At 41.2% G+C, this 21,115-nt stretch overlaps 1 protein-coding gene across 8 annotated transcripts in view; it reads left to right on the plus strand.

Annotated features, from left to right (window-relative positions):
- ALG14 (ALG14 UDP-N-acetylglucosaminyltransferase subunit) overlaps nucleotides 1-21,115 on the plus strand; it is a 307,938-nt gene that overhangs the window by 232,662 nt on the left and 54,161 nt on the right. For 4 of the 8 annotated variants that reach the window (XM_065518529.1, XM_074001144.1, XM_005542655.4 and 1 more), the window contains one exon: nucleotides 19,987-20,484. The exons of 1 other annotated variant lie outside the window; for it this stretch is intronic. In XM_065518529.1, the coding sequence (XP_065374601.1) occupies nucleotides 19,987-20,217 (231 nt within the window). In that variant the 3' untranslated portion in view covers nucleotides 20,218-20,484. Of the gene's footprint in view, nucleotides 1-2,835; nucleotides 2,956-5,293; nucleotides 5,613-16,121; nucleotides 20,485-21,115 lie in introns of those variants that run through there. 3 more of the 8 variants (XM_045366889.2, XM_074001137.1, XM_065518540.1) reach the window with 3 other exon arrangements.

The raw sequence follows: 21,115 nt of genomic DNA on the forward strand, positions 1-21,115 counted from the left end.
TCCTGTGTTTTGGACTTTGACTTGTGTCTTCCAAAACATGAAGTGTGAAGAATGTCACCCTTCTCTTATTAATCTGGGATGGTGAAGGACAGTGAGCACCTCTGGTATTGTTGCGCTAAGCTCAGTAACTGTCCTGCAGTTCATTCACTTTCAGTTGAAAATAAATATGTTTATTCAGCCTATGGACCACTTGTTTCCTTGCTTTAAAAAGTTTTAAGTGCTGTTTGCAATATAAAACTGAATCCTAAATTTTAAAACTTCCATAGTTAATACTCTACTAAATGTTTAAAGCCTGACATTTAATCTCCGTGAACTGGAACGCTCTGATTTCGCTGTTTTCAGCTAGTAAATGTCACTCTAAACATTGTTGCTTTCACTCACACTTAAGCGCTTTCATCTGCAGTGGGTGCAGTGTGTCAGAGAATTCTTTGTTTGCCGCTTTAGTAAGGGGAAAAAAGACTAAGCTGGGCCTTGAAACAGAGTGAAAAACACTTCGTGGAAGGCAAAGATGACCCTGTTTTTATATGGTGTTTGTGAACACACAATCTTCAGTTCTACCAGATACTTTTAAAAAGCAATTACAGAGTCCTGCTGAGCTCATATGTGCTTGCCAGCCAAACAGTGGGAGTGGGGAAGGAGCAGTAGATAACTATCGTTGCTTTAATTCACTTTTGCCTGCAGGAGGAATCTTGTCATCTGCTGGCTCCCCAAACTATTTTCAAATGGGATATTTTATTTCTGAGTTTCTGAAGGCTACTGGCACACAGGCCAGCTCTCACTTTTCATCATTTTGACATGAAATGGAAAATCCGTTTGTGGCTATTTTCATAGCGTGTGATTTACTCTTGTTCTTTTATCTGTCTCCCCTTTATATTTTTTGTTTGGACATACTTTTCTCTTCAGTCTTTTGCTGTCCTGGCGTTTTTATGTTCATCCTCTTTCCCCTGCCTTCCCCTCATCCCCAACCCACTCAGCCTCCTTCCCCTGGTCCTCAGTCCCTTGCCCCGCCCCTCTTGTGCTCATCCAACTTCAGGCTAGGCTGCCTGCCTTTCTCCTTCCCGATCTGTTCCATGCTGCTGCTGGGGCTGCTTACGCTACTTCTCCCCACCTTGCAGGTTCCCCCTCAGTACCTACAGGGCTTAATCGATATTGGCCCATGAGGTAACTGACAACAAGCAGTCATTACTGAACTCATCCCTCATCACTGTTGTAGAAAAATAGATTATCAGCAACATTCTTAGGCATACCTGTGTCTTTAAGGTACTTTGTGCCTGCAACAACCAGTGTTTCCAGTTTCCTGGCAGCCATCTGGAAGCATGAATTTACTCCTGGAAATAGTACATCGTATGAGAAGCATCAAAGTGGAAGTTTAGAAAATCATGCCTTTCTGTCAGACACAGATCCAGGTCTCTACTCTATAGCTTATTAGCTATGTGGCCTTGGACAAATTCATTCATTCATTTAATTGAATGCCTATATTTATGCCTTGTATTTGGCTTTTAGGAAGCCAGTTGATAGCCCCCCGTCTTCTCCACTTACATTCATAACTAGCTGAGAAATAAGACATAGAAATGGCTGGGTTTGGTGGCTCACACCTATAATCACAGCGCTTTGGGAGGCCAAGGTTGGTGGATCACTTGAGGAGTTTGAGTTCGAGACCAGCCAGGCCAACATGGTGAAACCCCATCTCTACTAAAAATACAAAAATTAGCCAGATGTGGTGGTGCACACCTGAAATCCCAGCTACTCGGGAGGCTGAGACACGAGCATTGCTTGAGCCTGGGAGGCAGAGCTTGCAGTGAGCGGAGATGGCACCACTGCACTCCAGCCTGGGCTACAGAGTGAGACTCTGTCTTTAATATTAAAAATTAAAAAAAAAGAAGGCATAGAAATCAAATTATTCACTTTATCAACAATAAAAGCCATGTTGGAAGATGCTGCTTATATATGCAGCCACCCTAGGTTTACTAATACTTCTCTCCTAAATTAGACAGCAGGCCTGCCTCTGTTCTTCCCTATCCAGCACACCCGTCTGGGTGTAGAGCATGGTCACATGTTGACAATAGACAAGCTGAAAAGAATTTAAAAAGTGAAAAAGCCCATGGGGGCTGGCTGAGCATCCTCAGTCTGTCCTCCTAAACTCACTGATCGGGCAAGCTGCTCTTTCTCCTTAGAGAAGGATAGAGTGAGAAGACTGAAAAGAAGAGACTCTACTCTTCCCACCTGGAACTTGGAAATTCTCTTCCCTCTAGGGAAACAGGAGGGTTGAGTATTACCCCCTAACTTTAAGCATTGTATTTAACCAGTGATTACCATGGTAAGCAAAATAAACATTGCAAGCCTATTTTCTCACCTTAAAATATGGATAATCATAGCTACCACCTATTGTGGCTGTGGAGACTAAAATGAAATTACAAATTATTTACAAAGAATTTGAGTGTGTGTTAACTGCCATTTTTTGATCAGGCGCAGCCTGGGGCAGAATTGGTCATTTGGTAGGTAGGATATGTCTTTGTTGCCTTCTCTTCTTCTCTTTCTGAACCTTCAATTTAGTGATTTTTCTCCCTCCTCATTCCTGTTTTTCTTTCTTTCTTTTTTTTTTTTTAATGTGGCATGTTGGTCTTAAAGCTTTTGATTTCCAGTAAGTATAGGTTGAATTAACTCATACTGGCCAAATCTTTGCTAATCCTGGTTTATGTATTACAGAACTCATTAATTTGAACAAAGAAAGCATTTGGAACAATTAGGTCTGCTTTAGAATTGCACAACTGGTTGTACCTAAATGATCACCAAATACATGGCTACCAACAGGAAATATATTTCTTTTTTTTTTAGGACAGGATCTTGCTCTTACCCAGCCTGGAGTATAGTGCCATGAACACAGCTCACTGCAACTTCTGCCTCTCAGGCCCAAGTAATCCTCCTGCCTCAGCCTCCTGAGGCTAGCTGAGACCACAGGTGCATGCCACCCAGCTGATTTTTTTTTTTTTTTTTAGAGAGACAGGGTCTCACCCTGTTGCCCAGGCTGATCTTGAACTCCTGGGGCAAGTGATCTTCCCACCTTGGCCTCCCAAAGTGCCGGGATTACAAGCATGAGCCACCAGGCCTGGCCAGAAATATATTTCTTGATTCCTCACATTTATTGTTGTTTTAGTAACTGGAACAATACTGATGCAGCTTCTCTATTACCATAGAAAATAATTCAGGCGAGTCTTCAAACCGCAATAATGAAGAATAAAAGTATAGGTAGTGAGTTTTAGGAAGGAACTTTTAATCCAGGATATTTGGACTTTATTTTGAAGGCAGGAAGAAGCCATCGAAGGTAAGTGATGACATGACTAGATTTGCGTTTTAGGAAAAAGTCATGTAGCAGCACTGTAAAGAGTGAAATGGAGCAGGAGGAGATAGGGCTGGGAATGTGGGTGGGAGGGTTGGGGGAACCACGTGGGAGGAGAGATGGCCTGCACCAGTCAGGGATGGTGGAGATCAAGAGCAAGGCCCAGATTTGAGAGGCTTTCTGAGTAAAATTAACAGGATTTGGGCAAGAGAAGGAAAAAAGGCAAGAGAAGTGTATCATAGTAGGAGAGCTGTTTCCTAAAGTTAATAAGATTATAAATGGCAGTGCTGCCAGAGGTCCTTTCCCAGCAGGATGAGAGGATTTCCATGAGGAATCTAGTGTGGGAAAGACAGCTGGAGCCAAAGGAGAGATGAACTTGGCCAGTAAGAGAAGCTGGACCAGTCCCTCAGGAGGGAGCTGGAGAGGGAATCCCTTGGCAGGTTAAAACTGCAGGGAATGGGATAACACAGAAATTTGCCTTTCACTGACTGAAGAGAGAGAGAGAGAGGAGGGGAAAGGAAGAGTGGAAAAGGAGTAAAGTTGGTGTGTTGGGGACATTTGAGGGCTGCATGCTTTCAAGAATGCCAGGATGTTATAGATACTCCTGCCTCATAATTATGTCTAATCATTCAGATAAGCACTTGAAGCCTCATTTCAGGTTTTCCAAAAAAAATTGGTCTAATGAAAGTTTATAATGGGATACTTAGCTAGAGGGTTTTTTTGTTTTGTTTTGTTTTGTTTTAACGTTGTGGACTATGTCTTTTTTGGTGGGAGTGGGGGGATTTAAATTACATTTTTCTTTTGCCTCAAATTGCCTGAATGTAGGGAATTTGACCCCTGGGACAGGCTCTCTCTTTGTAGTCTGCTTTTTATAAGGATGTTTCATAGCTTTTAAAGACTCAGGACTGGAGCATGGAGTTTTTAACTAATGACATGTTTCAGAAGTTTTTGTTCATATTTGTACAGGTATTGCATAAAACCTATGTTTGTTCTGGGATATTTTGTGATGTTAAACTGGCCAGCACCTCTAGACACCTAACAATGTATGAGTAATTTCTTCAGTCTTCCCATGAGATTTTTTTGTGTGTACCTGCTTTGTGCAGAGCATGTGATAGGGGCTGAATACAATACCATTTCTCAATTGTAAGCTCTCTGATGGCTTACTCATCTTCCCAAGCCCCAAGCCAGGTAAAATGCCAGTACCACTATAATACCTTATATGTATTTAATCCTCACAGTAACCCTATGAGTTAGTTACCTACCATGTCTGTCCTCATTTTGTGAATAAGAAAACTGAGGCATTAGAAAGAAAATTGGCTTACCCAAAGTCTGAAGGCCAAGTGGCAGACAGGATTCAAACCCAGATAGCCTGAGACTACAGCATCTATACTTTATTGTTATACTATGCTGCCCTTCTGCTCAGGTCATGACTATTTAATTCATAAATATATTTTTTAATAAAGTCATATAGATGAGACAACACAGAGTGATAAGCTGGTGGTAGTTATTAGAATTTTAACATGGATTTTAGCACACTTGCTTATAATTAACAGCACATTTAAAGTTAGTGTCCCTCCATCCAGTTTTCTTTCATACCTTCCCATTGCCAGCACTTCCCCCAATCAAAGGGAGCCTGGTTTTGTTTTCAGACCCAGCTCTCTGTTTCAAAGATTTACACCATGGTGGGCTGGCAGGGAAAACTGAATGGGGTTAGACAGCCAGTGGAGGTGGGAGTCAGGAACAACAATGGACAACTGGCATAGAAGGCTGCATGGCGCTTACTCTCCCTGGAAACGCTCCGTCAGACTCAGGAAATGTGATTTAATCCTGGTTAAGATAATTCCATTTTATACCCTAGAATGGACTGTCTATATTCTCCAACAGAATTTTATTTTAAATCTTACCCTGAGAAGCCCTACCAGTAAATAACTTGGTGTGCATTATCTTCCCTGTTAGCTGAACTGCACAAAATAGGAGTTTATTCTGCCACCGCCACCTCTTTTCCCCTTAAAAGACTCTTCAAAGAGAACCTGAGAACCTGCTGCCCCAACAGAAGATGCCTGGACTGTGGCCCAGCCATGCCCTCAGTGGGATTTGGGGGAGGAGAGAAGACTGTAATTCAGTCAAAAGAGCCACTGTCGATCTTGAAAGAACATCAACCATACAGATGCCATAAAGATTCTCCTCCCTGCTTCAGTTCCAAGACACATCTTTTGGTATTTATTGTGAGGCAGTCCTGTACAGAGAAACTAAAAATAAAACTAAGCCGCAAATGTAAGACGTGCTATGATCTAATTGCTTTGCCGATCTTACTTCACTTAATCCTCCCTATAACCCCATAAGGGAAGCACTACTCAAATCCCCGTTTTACAGATGAGGCAACTGAAGTACAGAGAGGTGAAACGATTCCCCCAGGATAACACAGGCAGGAAATGGTAGAGCCAGGATGCAATCCCAGGCAGTCAGGCTCTGGAGCCCATGCTTTCACAGCTATCCCTTCCCTGGACCGTCAATGCCTCAAATACCCCATCTTGTTTGCAATTAGGCAGAAACTGTTTCAATCAACATGGGGCTTCATATTTGATTTAGAAAACTCAGAGGTTTAATATTCTCACCATGGTGTTTGAGAATCTCTTCCTTAACAAGACTCGGCTTTTAGTCAGGCAAAATGTCTCCAGATCAACTGCTGGATTAAAACTTGCTGCCCCTGCCCTTAAGACTACTCTGGGAGAGGGTCCACTCTGTGCTACTGACAGACTGAACCCCACCAATGAGGCCCTACTTATTGCACCCTCACCTCCCCCAAAGGCCCAGGTTGTAATGCGAAGCACCTGCAGCAAGCCATTTCTCACATGCCCTTTAGCAGGGATGGAATGGGACACCTTGGCAGGCAAGATGACTTTAAGTGGCAGGGGATATGGTGCCTTGCCACCTGCCACCTCCCTATTAATATTAATGTCTTTGTCTTTCCACTTTTGGGTGTCTTCCTTATATCCTGTGCATATTCTCTGGATACTCTAAACTACGCTTTTTTAAAGTGTTAACAGCTGGACACGGTGGCGCACACCTGTAATCCCAGCACTTTGGGAGGCCGAGGCGGGTGGATCACCTGAGGTCAGGAGTTTGAGACCAGCCTGGCCAATATGGTAAAACCCTGTCTCTACTAAAAACACAAAAATGAACTGGGCATGGTAGTGGGTGCCTATAATCCCAGCTACTTGGGAGGCTGAGGCAGGAGAAGCACTTGAATGCGGGAGGCGGAGGTTGCGGTGAGTCAAGATTGTGCCACTGCATTCCAGCCTGGGTGACAAGAGTAAAAAACTCCATCTCAAAAAAATAAAAATAAAGTGTTAACAGATAATTAGGGAACTAACTTCTAGTCCTTTCGATTGAACTCCACTCAGGGATACCTGCCTTCTAAGAGATGACTCCAGAAGCCTAACCAACACATGGAGGGGCATTCTGGCTGAGTTCTCCAATATCTGGCAGTTCTCTCTGCTGTTGGAAACCTCAGGCTCACTGAAAAGCCCCTCCCAGATGGGTTCAGCAGGGCTGCTGGCCCGTAAAGTGGTATTGAGCAGGATGAGAGAGAACGGCCTTTGATGGATCACCAGTGCCCACATCTCCTTCTTCCCACTGCTTTTCCTCTTTAACACACACACACCCCGTCTGCCAGGTTGCATGAAGGTAGGGATACCATGCCTGAACATAGCCAATCCTGTTCCTATAGTGTAGAGCAGACGTCCCCAATCTCCAGTGTGCACCAGAATCACCTGGAAGCTTGTTTGAAATGTGTATTCCTGGTGCCTAGACCCAGGGATTCTGATTTAGAAAGAATCTCCATTTCTGTTAAGTACCCCTGGATGAATGTGATGTGAAAGTCTGAGAAAACTAGCATAGAGTCACTCCTCTACTTGCTTTCAGTGGGATCCTCTCGGAATAGAGCTGCGATAAACTCACTGCTTTCCCGAAGTCCTACAATGTTCTTGTCTTTTGCATGTGCAATAGGAAACAGTCATTAGTGCAGCCAAGCAGTCTTAATGTAACTCAGCTGAACTTGAAGTCAGTTTTTAAAACCTTCCAAAAACCTCCTGATTTCAACAAAGCAGTGCCATTCTGCTTCTGTAAGTTACTGATGGGTGAGGTGCATCACTGCTATGATTTTGGGAAATATGTGATGGACAAGTAAAGGAAACAATCTTTGAAAGCCTGAAAGCACTGACAGTGAAGGACATTTTCGTTGGAGGACCTTGACTGCTTATTCAATGTGTGGAATCCAAACTTGGCTCCAAAATATATACATTTTTTGAGACAGAGTCTCATTCTGTCGCCCAGGCTGGAGTGCAATGGCGCAATCTCAGCTCACTGCATCCTCTGCCCCGCCGGGTTCAAGCAGTTGTCCTGCCTCAGCCTCCTGAGTAGCTGGGATTACAGGCACGTGCCACTGTGCTCAGCTAATTTTTGTATTTTTAGTAGAGACGGGGTTTCACCATGTTGGCCAGGCTATTCTCGAACCCCTGACCTCAAGTGATCTGCCTGCCTTGGCCTCCCAAAGTGCTGGGATTACAAGCATGAGCACCTGGCCCAAAATACCACGTTCTTTAAGCACACTAAGAGCACAGAAACTTTAGGATCTCAACTTGTCATATTCTACCTCCTTGCCTCTGTTTCATTGTCTTTGAATATATGAATGTCTCTCTTTCTGTATATCTGTATCTTTCTCTCACACACATAAACACACACACATGCTCAGAATCTCATGGAGAAGTGTTCTTACATATCCTTTGACTCAGAGTTAATGAATCAGATCATCTTCTATAAAAATTCTTAAGCTTATTTTTATACTGCAAAAATAGTATGCACATAAAATAAGGAACACTATTGACCAGTTTTCAGTTCAGCAAGATAGAAATTTAATACGTAGGTATGTGTACAAAAATTGAGGAAGTATCACAGGAAAAATATCACTTACCTACTTAAGAGAGTGCCATGACTGAAGTCAGGAATTATATAATCATTTTGAATTCAAGCCAGTTCTTCCTGTTTAGGACGGACACTCCATTTTCTTGTGAAAACATTAACCATTTCACCATTTTCTCTGCTGAAAACCTTTCCTAATCCATCTTACTGTGACAATAGCATGTTATAGTCTGCTACTGATATCTCTGCTAAAGCTATATAAAATGTTAATAACAATTGCCAGAATTTAACCTTTAATTAAATTCCCTGTGTCAGAACCTTTCTTAGAGCCCTCTTGCCTTAAGTCCACTTCCAGCAAAAGCTAGACCTAGTTGGCAGGCCTCAGCCAGGCCAGTATAGTTGAGAGGAGAACCCTGGCCTAATCTTCAAAAAGCGTGGGTTTGAGTCTCAGCTATGTCACTAGCTAACTGTATGATCTCACATAGACCAGTTAATTTCTCTGTACCATAGCTTCCTTGTCTAAAACAGGAGGATAGAACATCTACCTCTCAGAGCTATTCTAAGGTTTAAATTAGGTAATTTTGCAAAATGCCACATGTAGACTCTATTCCTAGCAAGTGGTATTGTCAATGTGTTTCCCTTACTCCTCAAGCCGAAGGAAAGGGATTGACCTAAATTATTCCCTGAGGTTTCATCTAGCTCTAGCTGTCTGTGCTTTTGAGAAGCCACTTACTTCAGGGTGTGGAGAAAACAAAAGGAAAAAATACTGGGTTAGTAGAGTTTAAAGCCCTCTGTGAAAACATTTCAGAGAGTTGAAAATACAATGAAAACAAAAAAAGATCAAGAAGCCAGGAAATCATCACCTTGGTCCAGAGAACAGGAAAACTAAAAGATTCGGTTTCCTCAACTGAAAGTAGGAGCCGCCAGGAAGGTTGGGAAAACAATGTTTGGTTAACCTGATAACAATCTGTAGTGATGATGCTAAGCAGGCATGGCCTGACCATTCCAACCAAAAAAATGTTTAGGTCTTTATTTATGTATTTGTTTTTCGTGATGGAACATCAGGGCAAGGAAATGAAATACCAACCCAGTGTGGCATTGACAACCTCTGAGCTCTTTTGCCTTCCCTGCAGTTACAGTCAGGCAAGCAGTCATCAACATGCATGGAGCATGCAGACTGTATAGCCCCTTGGGTCTGTAGGATGCTACTGATATGCACTGAAACCAAAGCTGGGCATCCCTAAGTTGTAGAGGGGATGTTGGAGCCTGATGCCTGAATGTCTGCACTACTTATAGCTCAGACCAAACCCCAAAAATCAGGATGATCACAAGTAGGCTGGGAAGTCTAGTTTCCCATACAAGGGCAAAATTGACAACTCTTGTTTTGAAATGGCAAGCTCAGCCTTATTTATCATGTCATCAGACTTGTTCACTATGTTACGGCTACAGACCTTCAAGGCCATTTGGCCACGGGCTAAGAAGTGTACTACAAGGTCACTGCAGATCCCGAGTAGGGGAAGCTCAAGAATCCTTTAGGCATCCACTGTTGGTGGAAGTCCAGAAAATACTGCCCTTGGTAATCAGGCTTCTTCTATCTTTACACATGTATAAATATATATAAATTATAAATAAACATATATAAATGTATATAAATATATAAAGATATAGAAATATCTATACATATTTATATTTAATATCTTTATATATTTACATATCTTTATATATATAAATATATTTAAAAGATATTTATATATTTATGTAAAGATAGAAGGAGCCTGATATATATATAAATATTTAAATATATTATAATATATATATTTATATAAAAAGAAGAAGCGTGATTACCAAGAGCAGTATTTTCTGGGACCCTTCCTCAATTTTTGCCCTGCCCAATCTACTGCAAGTGATATATATGACTGGAAGACAAAGAGACCAAATTGGATGGCTGGGTTACTATTATCCAGTATCCCCTGAAGGGTAGGCTGAGTCATGCCAGGTCAATGCTATGCCTGTGACAGAGTAACAGGACTTGAGGACAAGATTAGCACAGCCCACATCATCTATGTGTTTCATAAGGCTCAGGCCTTTCTTCCACACAGTACTCTTAAAGTTTGAAAAATGCCACAAGTATATTACTTTGCTCTTTGATGGATAATAATAGCTACGCATTACCATGGAGCAAGCACTGTGTTAAATGCTTTACATGTGTTATCTTATTTAATCTCCCCAGCAGATACCGTTTCCCCTGTGCTACATTTGCTTCTGGTTTGGTTAGCATTCCCCATCCCTAACATTCTCCACTTTACCACTACCAATTCCCAAGAAGAGAATATGTTAGAACTGACTCTCCACCTCCCACTAAGAACTGGCAGGGCCAATTCTGTCTTGCCCTGCATCTCTGTTTGGGTTATTCACTACAAGAAGTTCAGAACCCTGAGATACAGTTTCACCCTGGCATAATATTTCTATTTAGCTATAATCTGTCTCAAGCTCCCCCTCCTCTTCAGCCCCCAAACCCTTCCATTGGCCTTCAGTAACTTAGAGTCAGTCCACAAAAATCTTCATTCATCATCCTCTTTACTGCCTCTTGCTCTAATCAGTATCTGATTCTGCCCAGAATACCCTACTACTTCATCAGATACTTGCTTATGAGTAAGTCACCTCCTCAGGAAAGTCTTTGTCTTCTATATCACCCCATTCCCTTATCCTGCTTTTCAGTCAACAACAGACAAACAATAGTGGTCCTGTAAGATTATAATGGAGCTGAAAAATTCCGATCACCTGGTGACATCATAGTTGTCCTAATGTAACACTGGTAAACAAGCCTACTACACTGCCAGTCATGTAAAAGTATAGCACATATAATTATGTACAGTGTATAATACTTGATAATAAATTACTACGTTACTGGTTTATTTACTATATTATGCTTTTTATCACTATTTCAGAGTGTACTCTTTCTACTTAGTAAAAAAAAAAAAAAATACATTAACTGTAAAACAGCTTCAGGCAGGTCCTTCAGGAGGTATTCCAGAAGAAGGCATTGTTCTCATAGGAGATGACAGCTCTATGCATGTTAGTGGCCCTGAAGACCTTTCAGTGGGACAAGATGTGGAGGTGGATGACAGTGATGTTGATGATCTGATGCTATGTAGGCCTAGGGTAATGTGTGTGTCTATGTCTTAGTTTTTAACAAAAAGGCTTAAAACTTTAAAAAAAAAAAAAAGATATAAAAAATTTTTTTGTTCAACTGTACAATGTGTGTTTTAAACTAAATATTTCTACAAAAGTCAAAGTTTTTTCAAAAATTTAAAAGTTTGTAAAGTAAAAAAAGTTATAGTAAGCTAAAGTTAATTTATTATTGAAGAAAGAACAAATATTTTTTAATAAACTTAGTATAGCCTAAGGGTACAGTGTTCATAAGTTCTACAGTAGTGTACAGGAATGTCCTGGGCCTTCACACTTACTCACCACTCACTGACTCACCTAGAGCAACTTCCATGCCTACAACCTCCATTCATGGTAAGTCCCCTATACAGGTGTGCCATTTTCTGTCTTTCATACGGTATTTTTACTGTGCTTTCTCTATGTTTAGAAGTGTTTAGATATACAAATATTTAACCATGTGTTACAGTTGCCTACAGTATTCAGTATAGTAGCATGCTATGCAGGTTTGTGATCTAGGAGAAGTAGTAGGCTATACAATTTAGCGTAGGTGTAACATCCAGATTTTTGTAAGTACACCCTGTGATGTGCACACACAGCGAAATCACCTAATAATGCATTTCGCAGAAAGTATCCCCATTGTTAAGCAACACATGACTATATATCTATTATTTTCTGTCTACCCACGGTAATGTAAACCTTACAAGGGCTAGGACTTTTGTTCACTAATAAATCCCTAATGCTCAGAACAGTACCTGTCATATTATCTTTGCTCAATAAAATATTTGTTGAATGAATGAATTCATGACAGGGGAAACTGAGACATAGCATGGGTAAGTAAACTGTCCCAGGTCACATTGCTGTTAAGCAGCCAACCATGGTCTGCATGATTGCAAAGCCTTGGTGCATAAGCACCATGTTATTCAGCCTCTTGATGGATTATGTGAATGCACAACGAGCAGGAATATTCTGACCAGACCAAATAACGATAGAGCGCGTTAGAGGGAACTTATCAATTGGGCAAGAGCCTACAGAACCAACGTTTACTGTTCTTCCCAGTTATTTATTTGATTAAATTGGAAAGTTTTTTTGAGTTCTCACCAAGCAAAATGCAAGTAACTAATATTTGAGGATGAGCCAATAAATTCAGTATCCTTAAAACATTGGTGCATTTGCCTAAATGAAAACAATTTATAACTTGCTTACCTTTTTGGTATGGCTTAAAAGAAGATGAAAGCTATGCTGGATAAAGAGAAATCAGCAAGTGGCTAGATGACTGCGGTACATTCACGCAGTGGAGAAACACGAAATGGATGTAGCTGTATACGTGGAAAAGTAGACCCCAAAATGCTGTATACACAATGATGACATCTCTGAAAATTCTGTCACCAATAGAATTGTAAGAGACCTGAGGTTCATAAATAGTCAGTGATTCGAGGGTTTAGAATTTATTTGGTGATTTAATGTTAGTCTTGATATTTAGATGTTTCTGTTTAACTGTTACTCCTCAGATGATTAAATAAACATAAAAAAGAAATACTGTGTACCATCATGTGAGCCAAGCAAATACGTCATCCCCATCTGCTGCACATCCTTTTCCTTCCTGCTGTCCACCTCCACTGATTGCTGATGTTCAGCACAGCCTTTCCCAGGCTTCAGCCCAGCCTTCCTGTCCCCTGACTGTAACCTCTGCATGTTATACACCACCTGACTCCAACTGCATTTTCTTCTTTACTCCCTTGATTACTCTCAGATTCTTCTCTGTCTAGTTGCCTGAGGCTTTTGTCCCACTGCTTTTGCCCTTGTATCTTAGATAAGGCCTTTTGCTTATCCTTTCCAGACCCTGGAGCACTCTCCCAGCTTCTTTTTGCTGTGTAGTCATCATCCATGTTTTGCCCTGTCTGACTCCTAATGCCTACGGTCCAGCACCTTTAGCCCTGCCTGAGGAAATCCTGTGACTGCTCTGATGTGATCTGGCCCCTCTCTGTCTCTACACTTGCTGCTCTCAAATCTTTGTTCCTCCCATCTAGTTAGGATTCTTGATAGCAAACTATAGACGTCTACTCTGGCTGATTGAAACAGAAAAAGGATTTAGTGAAGGCTATTGAGACCTCTTGGAATTACCAGGAATGTCAATTAAGCAGGCTTAGAAAATATACAGGGACAAAGTGGGAGCTGAGCAGCCAGAACCATGACTGAAATTCTATGGCCAGAGAGCTGGTTTCAGGAGATGCTGCTGCTACTATTGCTGGACAGTGGGCACTGCAGCTGGCACCAGTGGCACTGGATGCTGGACCCCTGCCAGTAGCACCTTTGCTACCAGGACAGAGTCTCCTCCAGCCCTGCCCCTCTGTACCAGTAGCTCCTGGTCAGATCTAGGCAGAAATAGCTGGGCAAGTCACTGGCCCATCTGTTAGCTGTAAGGAGGCCTAGAAAGGAGTATCTCACTTCTGCTGTGAGAAAGGGGCTCTGCCTGCAACCACAGCTCATACACTGGGAAATTGCTTAAACAAATTCTAGACAGGAGCAAAACAAACAAACAAAAAGACCACATGGTCCATTCCCGATCCATAATAATTGTTGTATTAAACTTTCTACAACTTCCTTAATTCCTGAAAGCTGCTTCTTCTAACCTCTCACTCAGCAAGAACTCTGGAATATAGTTTAATGCAAAACTAAAACTCTAGGGATCACAGATTTATACACAAAGATGTTCATAACAGTATGATTTAGAATATCAAAAAAGGAGTCAGCCTAAATTTCCAACAATAACCATTTCCATTAACAAGAGAATGGTTAAATGAGTTATGAGATATCCATAGGATTAAATATATGCAGTCATTAAAACCCATGGGTTTTTAAAAAGTATTTTAAAAACGAATATAACTAAAAGCAACTTTACTAATATTATGTATAAGCTCTCACAATTGCAAATGTGCATATGTGAACATATTTTATATTAGAATATAAATATATACAAACACAGAAGTTAGAAGAGAATACACCAAAATGTCAAGATTGGTGAGATTAAAAGGATTGTGTTCCTTTTTGTGTTTATCTATATTTTTCACACTAAGATGAAAAATTAATATTTAAAAGAGGGCAAACTTTCCTTGCCACTATTTTTATCTTTTATCATATTCTCAAAAAGTACAACTTTTCCCAAATCAACCTCATGAACCAGATACTCTGAATACTTACTCTTCTCCTGGTATTGAAAGAACTCACCCTTTTCTATATGATCATTTCCTCCTTCACTATCAGTTTGTTCTCACTGATCTTTATGTTTACATGTAGATCATTCATTCTATTCTGTAAACCCTTTCCCCAGCCCTGCTTGGCCCATCCAGCTGACACCTGAGCTCCCCTCTCCCACAGCATGCTTACTTTTCCCCTGCCCTGTATTTTGGTCCAATGACTCACTGAAATAGCCATCTCTGAGGTTTCTATTACTCTTGACCAGATCTGAAGATCTTTTCTCTGTCTCTATCTTTGTAGCTCTGCTACCTGAAAGAAATGGTACTGATCATTTCATCATCTTTGATACACTTTTGGGGATAGGCAAGGGACCTTTTGGTTTTCTTCTTATTTGTCTAACCATTCTTAAAGCGTTTTCCTGACTTTGCTTCCTGTTCAGCTTTACAACCAAGCTTCTTCTCTTTATCTATTGACTATTCCTACATGTCAGTGTTTTCTCCCTTCCTCATTTTCCCATTTACCTGTCTACCTAATGGAGCCAATACCCTATAAACAGAAGCACTGATTTTGACAGAACCCTTGACCTCCGTATAGGCTACCTACCCAAGCCAGCCCAGCTTTGACCGTGGGCTCCAGTTCTCTACCTTCATCCATGGCCCCAGGAGCTCAATAAAGCTTTCCCTGCAGCTGTGTTCCTACAGTTCATGACCTCCCTCCAGCCTTCGCCTCAGTCAGCAAGAGGCTATCAGAAGGTCTGGGTTTGGGCCAGTGCCTTAGAGTTGGACTCTGCTTCTCTGTCCAGTCTCTTAAAATTGAAGCCTTAATTGAACTCTTCAACTGCCTTTCAGTTTCACCTTCACATGCTCTCTCGGGTCACCCTCAACTCCATGATCTCTGACCTACAAACCAACCCAGGATGCCAAAGTTCTTAGCCCATATTTGGTGGGGGTGTTTTACTGGGTCAGGAGTTAAATTCGGACTATTCAAGTTAAGTATATCTTTTCTATTTATTTATTTATTTTTCTGATCCATGAGTTTCCTGAAAATGTGTCTTTTCATACATGCAGAATGTTATGTTTCAGCCAATGGGACTTGACCTGTGGTGACCCAAATCTACAGAACAACAATCCTGTTGAAACTGCTCTTGATCCTTGATGTGGCTCATCTACGCTCATGACCTTGTATTTATAGTTGTCCTGTCCTCTTTCCGTTTTCTAGACCCATAGCGTATTATTTTTAGTATATCTCTTAGACTTCCTGCTCTTAGAGAAGTTTGTTTATTGATTTGTTAATCATCCAGCAGACACGTATTGAACCCCTACTGGTTGGTGCTGCAGATGATCAGAGGCCAGTCAGGGAGTTGGACAAAACAAAGGGCTGTGTCAGGTAGTATGCTTCTTATTGCCAGTGACAGAAATCTTGATTCAAATTATTTAAGCAGAAATAGAATGTATTCCCTCACCTACCTGGCAAGTCTACAGTCAGATCTGGTTTCCTTCAGGCACAACTGGATTCATGGATCATAATGCTGCCTTTCGGACCTGGCCTGTCTTCATCTCTCGGCTCTACTCTGCTTTGTGATACCTTCATTCTCAAGCTCTCTACATGGTGGCAAAATGGATGTCAGTAGCACCAAGGCCACATCCTCCTCAGTTCCAGAACAGCAGAAAACATGCGGCTTTCTCAGCCCCAGCAAGTGTTCTGCTAAGTCTTGTGGTTTCTAATTGGACTGTGCTCTTCCCTGAACTAGTGATTTTCACCAGGGGAATTCGATGCTCTGATTGGTCAGACTGGAGTCATACATCCTCTCCTTATTGCTGGGTGTGGAGTCAGGTCTACACAAGCACTTAAATTGAGAGCGAGGGATACAGTGGTTCGTTCCCCTGAGGAAAAGGTGATGGATGTGGAATGGTTAAAAAGGAAAAAAAAAAAAAAAAAAGCCAGGTGCAGTGACTCAGGCCTGTAATCCCAGCACTTTGGGAGGCCAAGGCAGGAGGATCACGAGGTCAAGAGATCAAGACCCTCCTGGCCAACATGGTGAAACCCTGTCTCTACTAAAAATACAAAATTAGCTGGGTGTGGTGGCGTGTGCCTGAAATCCCAGCTACTTAGGAGGCTGAGGCAGGAGAATCGCTTGAACCAGGGAGTCAGAGGTTGCGGTGAGCCAAGATTGTGCCACTGCACTACAGCCTGGTGACAGAGCAGGACTCTTTCTCAAAAACAGAAAAAAAAAAACTGTCAGTTAACCACGTAAGTGTATAGTTAGAATTACACATGGTCAAGTTTGGCAAAGGGACCATTTGAATCAATACAGGGTAAGCAAAGACCCACTCCTTCTATACTCCCTTGCTTCTTCCTTTCTTTCTTCCTTTCAGCAAAATGTAGTGAATGGCTACTTTGTTCTAGGTGCAGAGTATACGCTGTCCTAGAAGTGGACTCTGCCCATAAGGAGCTTACAGAGTAGTGAGGAAGAGAGATGGCCAGGGTGATGGTGTGAGACACATTCACTGATAATTTATATTTTGAGAAATGGAAGTATGAAGAGTACTTCTGTGTTTTTTTAAATTAAAAACACAGCTTCAATCATTATATCATTTAATATCTTAGACTATCTCAGTGAGTTCTGCTTTGTTCGATGCTTGGAATAAGTCTGTCTGGTATGCTTCTTTGAATAATGAAGACTCCATAATCCACTTTTATTTTTCTGCCTAAGCTGCCTCAAAAAGAGGTAAAACCTTTGTGTAATTAAAAGTAGCTTTCCTTTGAGATTAGTTTGCTTTTTTTTTTCAGTCCTTGATTTATGGGTTTGTGGTTTTACTATACCAGGGACTTTTGTAGTAAGGTGCTTCCAAATATACAGATGCAAGAGAGATAAACAAAATACCTTTAATTTATACTTTTACCTTAACAGTCTCTTCTTCTGACCTGTGGCAGGTTGTTAATGCATCTCCCACCAATGCCAGTCATTTCCCTTCCCATATACAGATATCTCTATCTGTGTATACATAGTTTGTATATAGAGAGTTGACTAGAAGTTGAAATGAACACATGTGGAGTTGTACCTTTTTTTTAAAGAGAAACAAATGTGAAATTATTTCCGTGACGTTCAAGATCCAGCAATCTTTACATTATTTTTTAGCTGTAGTTTTTGTTTTGTTCTGTATTATTGAAACAAAGACTAAGAAAAGCAGCACAAATAATCCGAGGATTAGGGAGTACATTAATATAGTGGCTGTCAACTGGAGACATTTGGCAGTGATGGGAGTCATTCTTGGTTGTCTTGATTATTGGAATCTTGTGGGTAGAGGCCAGGGATGCTGCGAAGCTTGGCAAGTCAGATGCACAAGACAGGCCCCCATAACTAAAATATCCAGTCCAAAATATTAATAGTGCCTGGCATTAACTGGATTTTTGGAATTCTGAACATTGAAAAGATTCAGAGCAAGTTTGTAATTTAGGTTTAAGACAAAGATAGAGGAAAATTATAAAGTTATAGAACCCTGGAGCTGAGAGGAAAAGACATTTAGTCCAGTCTACCCATTTTCTAGTAAGGTAACTGAGTCACATAAGAAAAAAGTGACCAAAGCAACATAACTCCTTCACCTCCTAAACATGTGATCAAGCAACTTGCCCAACTTCTGCGTGCCTCCCTTTTCTCCTCTGCAAAAAGGGATGATACAACTTGCTTATGCTCACTTTGGCAGCACATATACTAAAATTGGAACGATACAGAGTTATTAAAAAAAAAAAGAACTTGTCTCAAATTATGATTGCTGTGACAACTACTTGAAACGTAATACACGTAAAACTAAAACGTTTACTACAGTACTTGGCCGTAGTGTGTTGTTAATAAGTAACAGTGGTGAGGGGCGAGGTAGTGATTGTTATTTATGCTGTTGCCCAGAATCACAGAGCCAGTTTGCAATTGGTTTCACCCTGTTCTTCTGACTCTCAGTTCCATTTTCTATTACATTGCCTTGAGGGACTATGAAGAAAGGTTATAAGGGCAACTTAATGGAGATTAAAGACCAGTCTGGACAGCAGCTTAGTAGCTGGTAATTCAAGGGAAGGTGAACACAAATTCTCCATAAAAGACAGAAAGGGGGTTTGTAGATGGTAGGTAGAGAGCTTCGAGGAAGACATAAGGAAGATTGGTCTCATCTAAAACAGACTCTTTTCCCAAAGCTCTGTGGATGGTATTCCAGGTGGTCACGCCTCCTGGTGGAGCCTAGACCAGGTGACCTTTTTCAAACCCTCCAGCCTTGACTATGTTCACATGGAGGCAAGATGGCCCTCTTTCTGTCGGGGAGAGTCCTTGAAATGCTGGGGTGGTATAAACAATATAGACAGTACATATGGGAACCTTTCCAACTCTGAGATTCTCTGGTGCTAAGTTTTGTGGACCTTAGGCTGGTAAGATCATGTGACATAGAGCATGCCCAGTAGATATGCATAGACAATCACAAACCTCTTGTTTTATGGTTTGTGGAATAAAATGCTTTATTAGATTTTACTAATTCAGTCAACATGAGCATATGATTAAGATGTTGTGTAAAATGCTTTTTCCTCTGAAAACAGGAATATCTTACCAACAATTCTCTGAAATAGATTTTCTCTTATTTTCTTAAATGGCTTATAAAAATTCGGCCAGGCGCCGTGGCTCATGCCTGTAATCCCAGCACTTTGGGAGGTCGAGGTGGGCAGATCACGAGGTCAGGAGATCAAGACCATCCTAGCTAACATGGTGAAACACCATCTCTACTAAAAATACAAAAAAAAAAAATTAACCGGGCCTGGTGGTGGGCGCCTGTAGTCCCAGCTACTCAGGAGGCAGAGGCAGAAGAATCGCTTGAACCCAGGCCGAAATCACGCCACTGCCCTCCAGCCTGGACGACAGAGCGAGACTCTGTCTCAAAAAAAAAAAAAAACTTCATAGTCAATTAAAGACATTTTCTCCCAAATCAAGAATAAGTTGGTACATAAAAGAAAACAGTGAATCTCAGTTGATTTTGTTTTCTATATTTTTGGTGACATTCAAGGTCCACAGAGCAGTCAGAGAAGAGCAACACATGCCTATCTGATGAGGGCTGACTGAGCACCAGGCACCATGCTAGAAGTTAGAAGTTAAGTGATTTGCCCTGAGTCACACAGTTGGTAAGCAAGAGAACCAAGACAACGCAGCTCTGCCTGGCTTCCAAGTGCATGGGCTTGAACATGCACTGTTTGCTGCATCCTGGTTCTTGACAGAGAAGGACTTATTAGAATAATAAGCAAATCCCCTCTGAGATCAGACTGTTCTTAATGCAAAATGCCTCCCTTAGATGATTATTCTGTGTTTTCATTTGAACTTCAACTTTTTCTTTCAGGTGTTGTGTAACGGACCAGGAACATGTGTTCCTATCTGTGTATCTGCCCTTCTCCTTGGGATACTAGGAATAAAGAAAGTGATCATTGTCTACGTTGAAAGCATCTGCCGTGTAGAAACGTTATCCCTGTCCGGAAAGATTTTGTTTCATCTCTCAGATTACTTCATTGTTCAGTGGCCAGCTCTGAAAGAAAAGTATCCCAAATCTGTGTACCTCGGGCGAATTGTTTGACAAATGGCAACTGACTTCTTTAGAATTTTGCAGTTAACAATAGTATGTACTCAAATTGGGGGGAAAAAACCCTACATTTTATTGTAAAGGCGTATGACAGTCCTGAGAATTATTGATGGTAAGGAATAAAAAATGTACAGATGACTCAGGGAAGAAACTGAGACTTCTCTTATGAAACAAACACTGATAAACAGTAACTACTAAATATTTATGCCTCTGTAAACCAAATCTCTTTTCTAGATAAAAATACGTATCACTACCTGCAAATTTTCTTCTGGCTGTTTTAGTAGTATTTTTTTACGGAACTAAATACAGAGTTTGTATGATTAGTAACATTTCCTGTCCTAAAGCTTTTTTTTTTTTTTTGTAAAGTATTCTGCATTGTAAAAGAAGAGAAAAAAAAAAGGTATTTCTGAGTTTTTGTTCAGATACAAAAGGCTTTATTTCCTGTGTGGAAACAGTGATGTCCCCAGTGAATCCTTTCAGCATAAAGGAAGCAGTTATATTAAATTGGCTTCATGACAATTTGCACTCCACAAGCCTCCAGAACCTTGAGCATAAACCAGTATTATTTTTTGTACTTCAGTCTTGCTTTTTGAGTAGTTGGCTTTAATACAGAGTATCTTTTAAAATCTCTTGTTTTGTTTGTTTGTTTGTTTGTTTGTTTGTTTGTTTTTTGAGACGGAGTCTCGCTGTGTCTCCCAGGCTGGAGTGCAGTGGCGTGATCTCGGCTCACTGCAAGCTCCGCCTCCCGGGTTCACGCCATTCTCCCGCCTCAGCCTCCCAAATAGCTGAGACTACAGGCGCCCGCCACCACGCCCGGCTAGTTTTTTGTATTTTTAGTAGAGACGGGGTTTCACCATGTTAGCCAGGATAGTCTCGATCTCCTGACCTCGTG

Source organism: Macaca fascicularis, chromosome 1 (genome assembly GCF_037993035.2).
Source record: "Macaca fascicularis isolate 582-1 chromosome 1, T2T-MFA8v1.1".
Taxonomy (NCBI): domain Eukaryota; kingdom Metazoa; phylum Chordata; class Mammalia; order Primates; family Cercopithecidae; genus Macaca; species Macaca fascicularis.